Below are 15,793 nucleotides of genomic sequence, written 5' to 3' on the forward strand. Positions count from 1 at the left end.
GTTTTTCTTTGCTTTATGTCTAAAAGCCACTTATGAGGGAGTACATAGGATGTTTGTCTTTCTGGATCTAGGTTACCTCACTCAATATGATTTCTAGGTCCATCCATTTGCCCGCAAATTTCAAGAGAGACTTTTTTTTTTTTTTTTTTCTGTGTAACAGCCTAGCTTTGTAGACCTCAAATTCACAGAGGTCCGCCTGTCTCTGCCTCCCTAGTTCTGGGATCAAAGGCATGCCCTACCATGGTCCTTCTTAATCCATTCATTCACAGCCTGAGCACTGCTGATCTATCAACACTGTCCCTTTCCTGGCAGACACCTGCAGACTTTTCCTGTCATTGTCTGCTAAACAATACATTGAAGCAACTGTTTACATAGTGTTTCTATCGTATTTGGTTACAAATCAACTACACAGTGTTACATTTCAAACCCAGGACAAATTGCTGAAGTGCCTGTTTAACACACCAGAGTGGACCTGGCCTCCAGGTTCTTTCTCCCAGCATCCCTCAGTCCCTACTGGTTACAGAGCATGGCTGGCATACCCAGGTGCTGGGCTGTACTTCCCCCAGAGGTTCTTCCCTATGCAATCCAGACATTTTGGTTACCTGCCTCTTTGTTGTACCTTTGGCCTCTTGGCTGCTGCAGTTCTAGTTCCTTCTGCTTCCCCTCTCCCCACAAGGCCCAGCTCAGTCTGGTCATGTTCACTCTGGACTCTCCCACATGTCCCTGCCTCTGACTGTGCTTATAATATGTGTTAGGAATATTTCTTAATATTAGCTTCCTGACGACACAAAAATTCCCAATCAAGCCAAATCAAAACAAGCCAAATTAAGAAATATCCAGGTAATGGGAGATCTGCGCTCTCGGGTGTTCTGAGGGGGAAACCGGTAAGCCACGGGAATGCGACCCCCGGGGAGGAAGAAAGGCAGACCACGTGTTCCTTTTTTGGAGATCACTTAAATACTCTGGGGAAAGGGGTCCTGACTCAGGGAGGGGTCAGGACCTGGCCTGCTGGGATTTGAAGTCCAGTCCAGGCCCAGACCAGGGGCAGGGGCCTACGCTCCCAACTTGACACCTACAATAAACTTTCTCCACCACACCTAGGAGCAGTCATGGCTTTTCCTTTTTACTTCTTTCTTTTTTTCTTTCTTTCTTTCTTTCTCTCTTTCTTTTCTCATTCACACAGGAAGCTGCTGCTATGATATATAGAAATACTGCACATTTATATAAGGGGTCTGAGTATCCTCAGATTTTGGTAACCAATCAGTCCCCGTGGATCCTAAAGATGATTCTCCTAAGAGCATGCCAAGGATATTAGGCCAAATCAGGGTCCTTCACTTTTGACTGGTGACTGAGAGCGAGCTAACATCTCAGACTTGATGCTGAAGGTGGGGATACAGGGTTTTTAAAGGCAAAAACAAAAACAAAAAACAAAACCATACAGAAGACAACTGTGTAAATCTTAGATGAGGGTCAGAGTAACCTGATCTTTCAGACCCAACAGGACAGTTTCTATTTATACCTTAACAGTTATTTATGTTTACGTTTAGCTTGTCCAAACATTACTTATTTTGGTTAGTTCATCTGGACCATGGTCAGGGTCATGGAAAACCCCAACTATGTTGCCAAAGTAGAAGTGGCTGTTGAGAGGAGTGGAGGGTGGAGAATTGTCTAAACTGAGGCAAAGCGGAGTCAATGTAACAAGATGGCGTCACATCAGTATGACAGATGGGGAAAGTGAGGTTGATTTGAACCTGGACTGTGCTTAGCTAGGACTCAACCCCTCCCCTGTTCCTCTGCTGCCCAGTGACCCCGTGGGCCTTTGGGGAGGAAATCCAAACAGAGACAATTTATGCATAGGCCTGCAAGTGTGTACAATGACCCCCCCCCCTCCAAGAATGGTGGTGCATGCCCCTGTGGTCTGCACCTGGCCTTTTTGCTGCCCCCCACCCCGGCCATTGTTCTAAAAGTGCTGGTGGTGAATGCTAGTCTTTCTGAATGCAAAACTGGTACCCCACTCTCCCAAGTGGGGAGCCCTTGGCCAGGACCCATGGGTGCATCCATTCAGGGCCTCTCATCAATGAGCCCGGGGCAGCTCTCTGTCACTCCTCTCTGGCCAAGAGGGCTGGGAAAGAACCAACCAATGGCTGGGCCTGGCAGAGGGTTCGAGGATCTGGGAAGAAAAGGGTTTTGTTCTTCACCCCCCCGCCCAAGACTGGCAGGAGTTGCCCTGCTGGACCCTGCCGCCTTTCTCTTCACTCTCCCCAAGAGCACAAACACTTTCTCTGCCTGCCAAGACCTGATGGCGGCCTGGCTGGGGCCTGTGGTGGCCCCCCAAAGGCCGGGCTCCCACGCCTCACCTCCTTTTTGACAGCCTTGCTCGAGATGGGCAGCTGTGGCAGTCCCTGCCAAGGCCTCAGAATCTGGCCTCCCTGGCAGTGTGCATCTGCTCCCAAGTCTGGTTGTCGTTGTTACCCTGGGAGGGGACGCTCAGTGCCCGTGTTCTGCACCAGTCAGCCCGTTGCAGATTGGCTCCAAGGCCTACTGGCACGGAGTGCCGGCTGGCCAGCTAATGAGAAAGTTGTCATTGGTGGCAAAATGTGTATTTATGCCCGTTCCACTACAAAGAGCCCCGTTTGTGGCTCCCTGTCCCCAGCTCCTCTCCCTGCCCCCAGCGCTTCTTTCTTCAGAAACAGTTATGTCTGAAAGCCCGAGGGGAGGCTGCGGGCAGCTTCCGGTTTCGGGTGCTGGTCCAACATCCTTGCCCCAGGCTCCTGGCTGAGACGCCTCCCACGACTAATAGCTCTGAGGGTGTTTCTTCCCCGGGATGCCAGGGTCTCAAGCCAAGATCAACTCTTTCCATCCTTGGCCTTGCCGAGGTGCTTCTGGGTCTCATTCGCCAGCTGTAAAATGGGCACAGGGAGGAGATTTGAAGAAGAAGCTATCCAACCGAAGCAGGGCCAGACAGCGTCAATCTTCAGGGGAGCATTTGGCTGCAAGAGGGACGCCAGAGAGTGAAGTATGTGTAGCTCTCCAGAGGCTGAGGCACGGGCATGTTGAGGCAGAACAGCATTGGGATACAGAAACGAGTTCTGTCAAAAAGGCCGTGAGGCAGGTTAGAAACAGAGGGGAAATGGAGGAGCCGTGAAAAGGGAAAAAAGTCTTTTCATGCTGTTGTAGCGTCAAGATATCTCAACACAGCTGATAGAGCCACAGTTGCCTTCAGAGATAGGACCATTGTTTTCCTAGACATCACAAAGTTGTTAAAGCACCAAACCGCTCAGGTGGAGAACATCTGTTCTTTGAGTGTTACCCTGCTACAGTATTGCTCTTTCAAGGCTAAATAAAGCGTACACCTCGGAAAACCACCTAACAATTCCAGCTAAAGCAGGACATTCCTAAAGATTAGAAAAACAGCTAAACCAACTCAGATATTTTTTTTTTTTTACTTAACTTTTCTCTTTAACTGAAAAGTTAAACTTTACTTAATCATTAAACCACGTGCATGTCATCATCCTTTGGGCAATTGTATCTTAGAAAACAACAAACATGATCAGGGACAGAGTCATTCTAAAGGTTCCTGAGTAGGGCCCATGAGATGTCTTGGTGATTAGACCCTTGCTGCTAAGCCTAAGGACTTGACTTCCCTCCCTGGAGTCCAATGCTGGCTGGTTTCATGTCAGCTTCACACAAATTAGGGTCATCTGGAGGGAGGGTACCTCAGAGAGAGAGAGAAAAAAAAACAAAGTAAAAAAAAAACCCACAACAAAACAAAACAAAAACACGCTCACACTGGATTTCCTGTAGGCAAATCTGTAGGGCATTTTCTTAAGTAATGATTGATATTTGAGGGCCCAGCTCACTGTGGGTGGTGCCACCCCTGGGTAAGTGGCCCTGGTTGTACAAGAAAGCAGACTGAGCAAGCCATGAGGAGCAAGCCCCAAAGCAGCACTCCTCCATGGCCTCTGCATTCGCTCCTGTTTGAGTTCCTGCCCTGTCGTCTCTCAGGGATGATGGACTGTTATTTGGAACTGTAAGCTGAAATAAACCTGCTCAAGTTGCTTTGGGTTATAGTGTTTTATCACAGCAATAGAAATCCTAAGGGAGACAAACTTGTTTGGGGAATGGAGAGAACCAACTCCTGAATCTCTGACTTCCACATGTGCTAATAATCACACACACACACACACACACACACACACACACACACACACACACACACACTGACCCCCTGAAGACCCTGTGTGTGAATCTCCAATACCTTCCTCCTTCGGAGTCCTACGTGCCTGGAGTGACAGGCAGTCTTTTTTTTTTTTTTTTGAAACCAGAACATTTATTTTATGACAGATTGAAATCCTCAAGATGAACTGGATGCTGCAACAGCTGCCCTCTTGGGTTTAGGGGTTGTCCCTTCACGGAATCCATGTCTGAATCTTCGGTAGACAATTTTTAGGTGCCTCATCCGCCCGGTCCCGGTAGTGTTTCGTCTCTTAGCCTTGACACTCCAGTTATACTTTCTCTCGCACTTGGCAGGGTAACCGCATTTGCCACAGGTAGACGTCTGAAGGTGGTAGGCCTTAGAGCCACAGCGGCGGCACAACGTGTGCGTCTTGTTGCGACGCTTTTCGAAGGATGACGTTCTTTTTGTCATCTTGCTTCTGCCGCCGAGGCCAAAGAGACCGACAGGCAGTCTTTGACAGCACCCCAGCACCCCCAGGGCAGTCTGCACAGTGGCTGTGTGGGTCTGAGGGGGGCTGTTGCCATGAGATTGACTTCTGCTCCCGTCTAAACCCACACCCCGAATGTGAGTTTGATTGACATCATGCCACTCCATTCTCCGGCCCCACCTTCTGAACCCTGGAGGCTTCCTCCTTGGCACTTCCCTGTAAGGATGGTCCCAAGGTGCTGTCAGGCAAAATCTCCCAAGTTTGGAGCCCACTTCCCAGGGGAAGGGAGACACCAACCTGTCTGCGAGGGTGCATGGTAAAGATTGCCAGCATGACCGCTCCAGTCTTAGGTTCTCATTGTGCATAAGAGAGAAAATATCCAGAGGCATCTGGAAGAGTCCAGAGCAAAGCCGATTGGACATGACCAGGGCTAGGAGAGTGGGAGAGAATAGCAGAGAGAGAGAGAGAGAGAGAGAGAGAGAGAGAGAGAGAGAGATAGCGCAAGTAAGACGTGGAGATCAGAACACGGTGAAAGAGCAACAGTGAGCGGGTGGTCAGGTCTTGTGGATTATAAGGAGGACCAGTCGCTGGGGTGGGGGGAGAGGAAAGAAGGACAGGATGCCAGCATAGACTCTGAAGTGTATCACAGGTACCAAGGGAGCCTGGAGGCCAGCATGGGCTTTGATATGCAGATAGGTGTCCTAGGTAGCCAAATGTCCCTCTGCCAGAGGTAAGGGAAATGACTCCTTTTGGCAGATGGAAGCCAGTTTCACAGGTTCCTGAGGAATGCTGGCTCTTACCTAACCACCTGATCCCCCTGTGGTCTAGCTCCTTTCTAGACCTATGGACACCCTGAGACTAATGTAATTCTCTCTCCCAATAGCTCACCCCTCCCATACACACCTTGGTGGTGGTGGTGGTGTGTGTGTGTGTGTGTGTGTGTGTGTGTGTGAGAGAGAGAGAGAGAGAGAGAGAGAAGCAACCTAACATTATCACTGGTGGCCTGAGCAGTAGCCCATCCTCTTAGGGATCTCCACTCAGATAAAGCTTGACAATTTCTCGGACATTTTTTCATTTCTTCGTATTAGGAACATTCAACAGTCCTCTCTCTGAGCTATTTTGAAATGTTCAATTATCGTCAGAAGCTATGATAATTCAACGATGTAGAGCCTTAGACGCTATTTTCCTACCTAGCTATGCCCTGTGTCTCTGTCCATTCACGGAAGAATGAGCAAAGAAAATGCGGCATAGATACATAATTGAATGCTATTCATCCCGAAAAGCAACGAGACCCCGCAAATTGCCCCACCATGAATGAGCATGGAACACATATAAAATCCAGGCACAAAAAGACAATACAGTGTCTCCCTTGCCAACATGTGGGACTTGAAGCCGTTGATTTTGACAAAGGAAACTGGGGCTGCCAGAAGCTGCAGAGCAGGGAGGAGGCTGGGAGAGGACGTAACATCTCTTGGCTATCGGGAGTAGGCGCGTCAGCTGCCAAGCACAGCTGAGAGCTCATCTATTATTGGAAGCAAAGCAGAGAAGTGCATGGTACCCTCCTTGAGGTGGGAGTGAGTGATAAGGGGTTGAAGGCCGAAGACCCAAAGGTTGGGAAATAAAAGAAGACATTCAACTTCTAGACAGGACTTTTGGGGGGATAGTTTTGCTTTGTTTTGGGACAAAGTCTCACTAAGTCAGACCAGATGACTTGTAACTTTCAGCCACCCCCCTGCCTCAGCTTTCCAAGTTCTGGGATGGGTTCCCATTGGGAGGCATGCATTGCCTTGCCTGGTTCGATGAACCAAGAACCAGACTCTTTAAAGAGAGGCTGATTCTGGGCTAATCAAGAACACGATGCCTCTGTAACAGTTATTGAGCCGTACTGTATAGGCCAAGCCGTGTTATCACAAGGGGGGGGGGGGAAGGCTGCCATTGTGCCTGGAATAGCAAGAGATCAGGGACAAAATCAATTTTAACTCTTTTGATGTCCCTGGGCTAGAGATGATAACTTCCTGTGATCTCAACTCTGTGAGAAACACGTGAGTCAGAGGAAACAGGAAGAGATTACCTAGAGTCAGCCGGTGGTCAGCCCCATCAACGTCACGTCAGCCATTGTCACCTGAGGGCCAGCTCCCCAGCATGATGCTCCGCTGTGGCCTTGACCTTCTTCATAATTTCTGAACAAAGAGTCTTGCGCTTTTGTTTCACACGGAGCCCAAATGATACAGCCGGTCTCATTAAACTGTGACGGAGGCAGGCCAGGGTCTAGTTTGGAGTGGCAGTGGGAGTGGAAACTAGACACAGTTCCACGCTGTCACCTACGGCAGCCTCACGAGCTCTTTCCTGAGACCTCTTCTCATGGGAAGCCAGGATCCCCGACTTCACGGCAGAGGAGAGTTTCAACACGAGCCAACATGGAGCAGAGTCAGATTTTATACTTTCCTTTCCCTACCCTTTTCCTTTTTCTCTTTTCTTGAAAATCAAACCCAGGGCTCCACCAACACCAGGCAAGCATGGAGCTACATCGCTAGCCCAGAGTGAGAATTTATTAAGAGATTTTAACATATACTTAAGCACTGGTATTAATACATAGGTGACATTGTCCTAGTTGTTTTCTGTGATAAAATACCATAATCAAAAGCAACTTGGGGAGTTAGCTCAGAACCACCCCAGGGGATGTGAAAATTGATGGCAGAGGAGTCCCCAGGAGCACAGGCTGTCCTTTATCAGATGAGGGAAGAGCAGTGGTCTCACTGTGGGAGACACTGCAGCTAGGCACAGCAAGAGTGAGAATTTTAAAAGGGGGGAGAAAAGGGACTTGTTCTGGAGGTGGAAAGTTCCATCTGTAGATTTGTTCCCTGCAGTTTCAGGATGGTAAGTGTTGGCAGATGTTCCTACGGATGGGCACACTTCCTTGCCAGGAGTTTCTCAACTTGCCCGAGGTTCTTTGTTTTATGTCATTATCCTTTCATTCCAGACCCTGAGAATAGATAAAGTGGTGTGTGTGTGTGTGTGTGTGTGTGTGTGTGTGTGTGTTGGGGCCGGGCATGCATGGTGCTTTCTGGAGTGACTTTAAGAGAAGTGTTGTCTTAATTTAAGATGTAAGAGTAAGTTAATTAAGAAGCCTGAGCTGATAGGCTGAGCAGTGTTTTAATATAGTTTCTATGTGATTATCTTGGGTCTGGGTGACTGAGAAACGAACAAGCAGTCTCAGTCTACAGTGGATAGCAGTGGTCTGTTCAGGAGGAACGTCTGTGAAACATTTAAAAAACAGGTTAAAATCATAAATATAAGAATAATAAAGGGAAAAGAAGGGATGGAGGGGAGGAGCCAGGGTGGGAGGGAATCAGGAGCCCAACCAGAGGAGGCAACTCATTAAACTTTTTAGCCTGGCCTCATCTCAAATCAGTTTGGAGTTGTTGGTGCTGAAGTGGTACCGTTCCTGGAAGAAGGCACAAATCCCAACATTAGCAGGGATCAGGAGATCCAGGGTTCTTCAGTTTTGGAGTATCAAAGAGTTGAGTTGACCTTGAAGGATGCCAAGCTAATCAGAAAGATCTTTAACATTTTCTGAGAGCTGGAGAGCAGAGTGGTTAACTGATGCAGAGAGGTTAACTGATGCAGAGAAGCCCTCAGTCCTGCTGCTTCAGTTCTGAGTTCTGAAGAATGCCTAGCGCGGCAAGAAGAGGGATGAGGTGGATGACCCACAAGCCAGGCAAAAGTCACTAGCGTTAACGGCCATGACAGGTGTCAACAGAACCTACAGGTGGTAGCAGCGCTAGGGTCGAATAAGGAGGGGTGGTTAAATAGTCTCCTAGAGCAAAGAAGTCAGGTCCCCAAAATATTGTGAACCAGAAGATTTGGAAAGATTGAAAGTGGGTGAGGGAAGGCCAGTGAGGTGGGTGGTGTCAGAAGACCGCTCTCTGACCTCGTGGGGCAAAGGTGGTGATGGTTAGGTTGCATTGGTAAGGTTAGAGGGAACCTATGGCACACAGGATGTGGAGTCTGTGAACACATGAGGAGGCCCGGTGAAGCAGGGTTGTTCTGCTCAAAGTGGAAAGATGCCCTCTCTTGTGGGAAAGCCCTACCTACCACCTCAAAGGTCCCCCACTATCTCTATGGGTGCAGTGGACGCTGCATGACCATGACAAGCTCACTAGAGGCCTGAGTCTCAGTAGTCTACCGAAAGGCAATACCTGGTTCCAAGATAGACCGTGAACTGAGACCACCCAGGCACCACCCGGGAACAGACCACCCAAAGGAGATTCCTAAGGTCCCAACCATTGTAGATAGGATCCCCTGCCAGCACACACCCTTCGTTTTTCACTGGGACACCCCTACGCACACGTCAGCCAATCAGGGGTTCTGAACCTTAGAAATCCCTCACCCCAACCTTTGCTTTTATAAAAACCCAACCCCAGCTGAGCTTGGAGCTCTCTGACCATGCCAATACGTTGAACTCCTGGAGAGTCTGAGCTCAAACTTAATTAAAATCAAAGGCTCTTTGCTTTTCCATACAGGATTCGGTCTCCTAGATGGTTTTGGCGGGACTCTATGATCTGGGCATAACAGAAGCCTGAGCATGAGGTAAATAATTTGAGACAAATGAGGACACGCCCAGCAGAGAGACAAGGAAAGGGATTCTAGACAAAGTAGAGGGGGTTGAGGAACCTGAAAAATCCGCTCTACTTGAGGACTGTTAAAAAAAATAGTCTTTGAAGGTTCTCTCTCCCTTAATTTAGTGTTGATTCCCTTGAACGAGCACGGGATGGTTAGTTGGCCCACAGCTGTGACTCCTGATTGGCCTTGACCCCATCAGGGTAGTCCTTATCAGGGGGCCCTGTCTGCAGGGAGTGGGAGGAGGGGAGTTGTCAAGGCTTTTGTTCTGGGAGAGGAAGAAGCCAAGTTTACCATCTTCCTTGCCTAGTTTTCTCTACCCTCCCCCATCTGACTGCCTGGCATGTCTCAGGCCTATCCTTCAGTCCCTTTCTTGGAGGTCACCGAAACTGCTGTTAGGGTACAGACTGCTTTAACTGCTTTGAGTTGACAGATAGGGGCAATGGAGAAAGGGCAGAGGGCAGACAGGGTGCATCCTCAGAGAGAGTTGTGTGAGTGAGGTGGCAGCTGTAAAAAGTGAGACTGTTAGTGCTCTTATCACTTACACTGGGAATGTTAAGAAAATCGTTTGGGCAGTTTTGCCTTTACTGGAGAAAGAGAACATGCAAGAAAAATACCCAAAGAATTCTTGGCAGGCTTTGCCATAGCTGTTAACTATTAGCAAGACTTCTTTTGGTCATTTGTCCATTACAAGATGTAAGGCAATTGGATTGGTGGAAGAACTTCAGACATTTTCCACTGGTCAATAAGTTCAGCATCAGCCATGGGTTCTCCTCTATTACAACCGTGCAGGAGGTGGTGTGTTTGAATGAGAACGGCCCAATTGCTCATAGATTTGCAGGCGTAGTCACCAGGGAGTGGCACTATTTGGAAGGATCAGTAGGTGTGGCCTTGTTCGAGGGAGTATATCACTGCGGGTGGGTTTTGAGGTTTCAAAAAGTCTATCCCAAGCCCATTTCCCTCTGCCTGACTGATGCCTGCAGATCCAGATGGAGAGCTGTTGTGGGTTATTTGTTCGCACGAACACTCCAAGATGGCTAATAAAGTTTACCTTGAATCAGTGGGCAGAGTCACCAGTTGACTGACTGGTTTTGGAGGACCCAGGTAGGAAGGCACAGGAAGACAGACAGGGGCTCAGAGAGATTCACAGCCCTTTTGATCTGGGAAGCTGTGGAGACTCAGAGTCAGCTGATTGTTCCCCCAACGCTCTTTGGATCTATCAGGTTTTTACCTCAATATCTGACTTCCTGAGTTTTTATTAATAATAGAATAATATAGGTAAAGAGTTCATAGAACTCTTAGTTCCTTCTCCAGCACCATGTCTGCCTTCACACTACCATGCTTCCTGCCATGATGACAATGGACTCAACCTCTGAACTGTAAGCCAGCCCCAATTAAATGCCTTCTTTTCTAAGAGTTGCCATGGTCATGGTGTCTCTTCACAGCAATAGAACACTGACTGGGACAAGGAACATTTAAGAGATTAAGTTGATCAGAAAAATGTTTTAGCATCATGACTGGCATTAAGTTTTGTCTAGTAAGGTGAAATGCAATTGTACAATCACCTGGCCATGGACCAGAGTCCTGTAAGCCAGATAATTTGTCTAGTAACGTGAAATGCAATTGTACAATCGCCTGGCCATGGACCAGAGCCCTGTTTGTTGCATCAGATTCCTGCAGAAGGAACAATGGCCTGGAAGCTTTGCAAGAGAGGTCGGTTAAGTCAGCATCTAACTGACAAAAGAGAAATAGAATCCTAATGGGATTGGACACCACTTGGTATCTTGAATAATTTCGCCAAACCTACAAGCTTGATGACAGGCTATCTGGTAGTCTCCTTTAACTAGGAAAATGGATAATTTAGGTATAGAAAGATATATTGGCACTTAAGAAGACAGGCCTTTGTCTTGGTTGAGGTTTCTATTGCTGAGGTGAAACACCGTGACCAAAAGTGACTTGGGGAGGAAAATGTTTATTCGGCTGACACTTCCTGTCACTGGCAATTACTGAAGTCAAGACAGGGACTCAAACAGGGCAGAAACCTGGAGGCAGGAAGTGATGCAGAATCCATGGAGGGGTGCTGCTTACTGGCTTGCTCCTTATGACTTGTTCAACCTGCATTCTTACGGAACCCAGGACTGCCAACCGGGTGATGGCTCCACCCGCAAAGGACTTGGCCCTCCCCCATCAATCACTAATTAAAAAATGCCCTGCCCGAAAGACTTCCCTACAGCCTGATCTTATGGAGGCATTTTCTCAGTTGAAGCTCTGTTCTCTCTGATGACTCTAACTTATGTCAAGTTGACATAAAACTAACCAGCACAGCTTTTTTTTTTTTTTTTTTTTTTTAATCAAGAAGAGAATCAGTAGTGAGAAAAAGTTGTCTGGATAACATCTTCTATGGTTGTGCTGGTGTTTAAGATCATGTAAATAGCCAAATACAATCTTTGTTTTTTCCGTCTGTCAAAGCCAGTTGAAGATCTAGTCCCCAGGGTCCCTTTGGTGTGGGAGGCTCATCTGGCTCCTCTAGTCCTTCTTTACCTGTAAGACTGTCCATGCGAGGATAAGTCAAAGGCCTTGCTTGGCCACTGTTTAACTTGGAGACGTGGAAGAAAATGTTCCTGTGTTGACCCTTCTCTTTGTAGACTGGATACTGGTCAGAATCCACTGGATGGGGTCTCCGTGGCTTCCCTGAACAAGAGAACAGGAGACTTCCCGTGGTTACAGAACACTTCAGAGGATGTTCCACAGTCCCCTGGGACCTGGTTGACCTTGGAGGGCCAGGGAGAAAATAATCTTCCTGTTACTCCCTCTCTCCATAGTAATATAGACCTCTGAATATGGTCATTGAACACCCACCAGTCGGTTACTACACCAGTCCCTGTGCTTTTTCTTTATTTTCAAGACAGGGCTTGTCTTCCGTCTGTAGCCCTGGATGTCCTGGAACTCACTCTGTAGACCAAGCTGGCCTTGAACTCAAGAGATCCGCCTGCCTCTGTCTCCTGAGTGCTGGGATTAAAGGCGTGCGCCACCACCGCCTGGCTTAAACCAAACACTTTTAAATAAACTTTAATTCTATGTGCATTCTCATACTTGTTCATCTCTGACCTTAGAAACATCAATACCATCTATGTCACCTCAAAATTTTGTTCTTTACATGCCTTAAATAACTAACTCAGAACTTCGTGACTTGCATAAACATTCTAGTCATATTTTCCATTCTGGAAACATCCCACCATCCTAATCTTCATATATCTTCTTTACTAAATGAAAGTCCATGTATGAATCCTTTTAGAATTTTTAAACTTTTAAAAAATACCATTAGACATAGTATCATTAATAAACAAATTTACTATCTGTTGTGAGAACTTTTCTTTCTAAGCATGATGTATGTAGAGACGGACTAAACAGTGTCTCTTCCTTCTTCGTCAGGTTCCAGTGACAGTCCAAAGTTTGATTTCATCCGAGTTCACCCTGGGGGAATCAATGAGCCTCCTGGATTTACTTATAGAGAATTGGTAAAGGGTTACTGACAGGAATGGCCAACCAGCATTCTAGCTCAGTTAGAGGAAAACGGGTCTGGAAGGACCAGGCAGAACTATCAGGCCTTCAAACCCCCAGAGCCTGTATCTTCATTCTCCTGTTTAGCAGGCTGATCCTGTCTCTGCTGCGGCAGCTGCCCGCCCACTGGCAGCCGCTTGACTAGCAACTGGCAAGTTATCCTTTGAGTCCCTGCTGGTGGCTGCTCTTTGATGATACTCAGCTCTGGGCCTCCACCCATGTCAAACTGTTTGTTCCCTTTGTAGGAGGCCAGCGTTGGAGGAACCTGGCTGGGAAAACTCTTAGGTCCCCTCCAGAAACCAGCAAATACATCATGTAAACAGTGTGGTAAAATTAAACAAACACTAAAAAAATTCAGAGAACACCATGGAGGTCTGGTGTTACCTCATTAGTCTAATATAAAAAGGGATGTAGAAATCCCCAGAGGGCTCAGTGGGATCAGGAAGTGTTATAGGTGCCACCATTTTGTTTTATGCTGTGTTGTTACATTAACCAAGATGGGGGCAAAGTCACATGGCATTTCCCTTCTTCATAATCTCATTAGCGGAGATGGTAGTTAAGTCACATGGCTGCTTCTTGCTTATGGTGAACTCAGTCTCATAGTAATGTGATTCCATCCCCCATCAGACAGAGATCCCTGGGGGGATCCACGTATTTCACCAATTAAATGTGCGCCATTACACCCTTTTCTCTAAAAAGACACTTTAGTTAGATTAGCACAGATATAGGAGGATGTGGCACCTATGGCTCAGGCAGGTAGATCTAATAGAAAAACATAGAAACAGAGGAAGGCATTCCATGGTCTCAGCTCATGGAACCAGAGTCCATATATACCTGTTAGAGTAACTAGAAGCAGTGTGAGTTCTCTCTTAGATGGGGTCTAGGGAGGGAGAGAAAAGAAATTTAAGGATCATTTTATTTTAATTGGAAACAATAGTGGGCCTCTTGGGCTCTCTCAGGGTTGCAGGAGAGACAGGGAAGGATGGGAGATACAGGTGCCTTGAAAAACCCAAAAGTATGTCCGTCTCCAGATAGAGTCACTTCCCAAAGGATCCCTCCCTCCATCACCTGGATCGGTCTTTACCCTGACCCAATGTGACGTGGAGCCAGTGCAGAGCCAGTCCTCAGGTTAGCGGTGTAGTTTTAGTGTCTGTTTGCAGGTCTCTAGGCATTGAACGGTTTAGCTTGTTTCCTACGATGCGCAGGATTGTGGGATAGTGTCAGAAGGAAGGGTGTCTAAGGGGACTTAACTTTTAAAGAGAAGAAGAAAATAAAATTATCACTCTTGATCCAGGATGGGGGAAGGATGCCAGCGGTTCGACTGTAGGAGCTTTGTTTCCTTTTACAGTTGTTTTTAATACGTCTCTATATTTATGAGAGAAGTAATAGTCACCAGCGATGAAAACAGTTTGCCAATTAGCTATCCTTAAGGACTTGTTTTTCTCCTTCGACTGTTTTTCCTTTTCCCTGTCACAGAGTCAGGGGGCCAGTCTGACCCAGGACAGGGCTGTGGAGGGCATTTTGAGACAAACATGTTTGAGTCTGAAGGGAGAGGACCAAATCCCATCTCCAGAGTCAGCTTCTCCATGAGCAAGGATGATAACTGGTCAATACGCCCTGCACACAGTAGGTGTTCTGTTCCTGCCACCACACCTTTGACTTTAGAATCCCTGTTTGGCACCATAGCAGGTCAGATGTCACTGTGGCCCATCTGGGATGAGTGAAAAACCACCTGTCACTCCATGGACCAGATCTGTCCTTTTGTTCTTGGCAGGTAGAGGGTCCCTCAGGAGGGAAGAGGTCCCAGATCCCAACAGCACCTTTTAAACCAAAGAAGAAGAGATCTAGGGGTCAGCAGTTCATCCTTGAGGTACAGAGAGGGCAAACAAGCTTCAGGGGCCATGGAGGGAAAGAGGGGAGTGTGGGTAGATTGTGGAGTTGGGGGATGGGGGAAGGGAAGGTGTGTGTAGAGAGGTGGAGTCCCAGGAAGGTTTGATGGCGAGGGGTGGGGGCTCTGCCAGATCAGCATCTGAGAGAGAGTTTAGGGAATTAGGTTTAGAAGTTTTAGAAAACCTTATGTGCAGAGCAGAAATGGAGGAATAAAGGGACAGGAGTGGAGACCAGAGCAGAAAGACTTGAGTATGGAGGGCTCCAGACCATTTGCTATCCTGTCTTAAGAAGTTGTCCAAGTCAGTGAGACTTTGGAAATCAAAAGTATCAAATTGAGGCCATGTGTTATTGTTGTCCAATTTACATTGGGTCCAGCCCGCAGCGAACAGGCATACTAACTCCTAGAGATTGGTTTTAAGCCAAGCCAAGGGTGCATCTTTAGGAATGGAGATCTGGACCCCATTTTGGTCAAGGGAAGGGTGAGGCTCATTTCTGGCATAAGTGGTCATAGCTAGAAAGTGGCCTGAAATGAAAGACCAGGGGCTGGAATGGGCATCCCTAATTCTAGTGACCTGGCAGGCAAAGCTGAAGGCAGAAAGCTGAAGAATCCTGGGGTTCTACAGGGTCTATCTAGGGTGTCTGTAGACCGAAATGGACCTCACCGTGGAGTGTAGATGATGGATGGACTGCTGAGGAGAGCGATTAGTGACCTTGGAGGAGGTAGGGGAGGCGAGGGTATATGAGAGTGGGAACCGAGTTTATCCAAATTAGTCAATAAAATCCCAGAAAGGGACTTTAGACCGCTCACAAAGGTAGAGGCTGGGAAACACCGAAGTTTTCAGGTCACAATTGGCTACTGTGTAGCCTGTATAATAAGCTCAGAGGATGAATGGGGGCTCTGGATGGGACTCAGTGGAAGCAGAGAGAGGGAGAGAAAATAAGCCTAGGGGACTCATGGACCCCCCCGAGCCCCTCCTGGGTGCCAACACCAAATGTTAGATTGGGATTGACTGAGGTGACAAGGAAAAGAAAGAATAGGAGGGAGGAGGCCGACCTCA

The 15,793-nt window shown here is 47.6% G+C and overlaps 1 protein-coding gene across 1 annotated transcript; it reads right to left on the reverse strand.

Moving 5' to 3' along the window:
• Window positions 1–4,301: 4,301 nt before the first annotated feature.
• LOC148117972 (large ribosomal subunit protein eL37-like) lies at window positions 4,302–4,667 on the reverse strand. Its single transcript, XM_087901286.1, has one exon. It carries the CDS (start codon window positions 4,646–4,648, stop codon window positions 4,355–4,357), a length of 294 nt encoding a protein of 97 aa, XP_087757412.1. The 5' UTR covers window positions 4,649–4,667; the 3' UTR covers window positions 4,302–4,354.
• Window positions 4,668–15,793: the final 11,126 nt, after the last annotated feature.

The sequence above is a fragment of the Myodes glareolus genome, chromosome 24 (assembly GCF_982192425.1).
Source record: "Myodes glareolus chromosome 24, mMyoGla1.1, whole genome shotgun sequence".
NCBI lineage: Eukaryota > Metazoa > Chordata > Mammalia > Rodentia > Cricetidae > Myodes > Myodes glareolus.

Coding starts and splice junctions, on each gene's coding strand:
- LOC148117972 (XM_087901286.1), bottom strand. CDS start 4,648: ATGACAAAAAGAACGTCATCCTTCGAAAAGCGTCGCAACAAGACGCAC.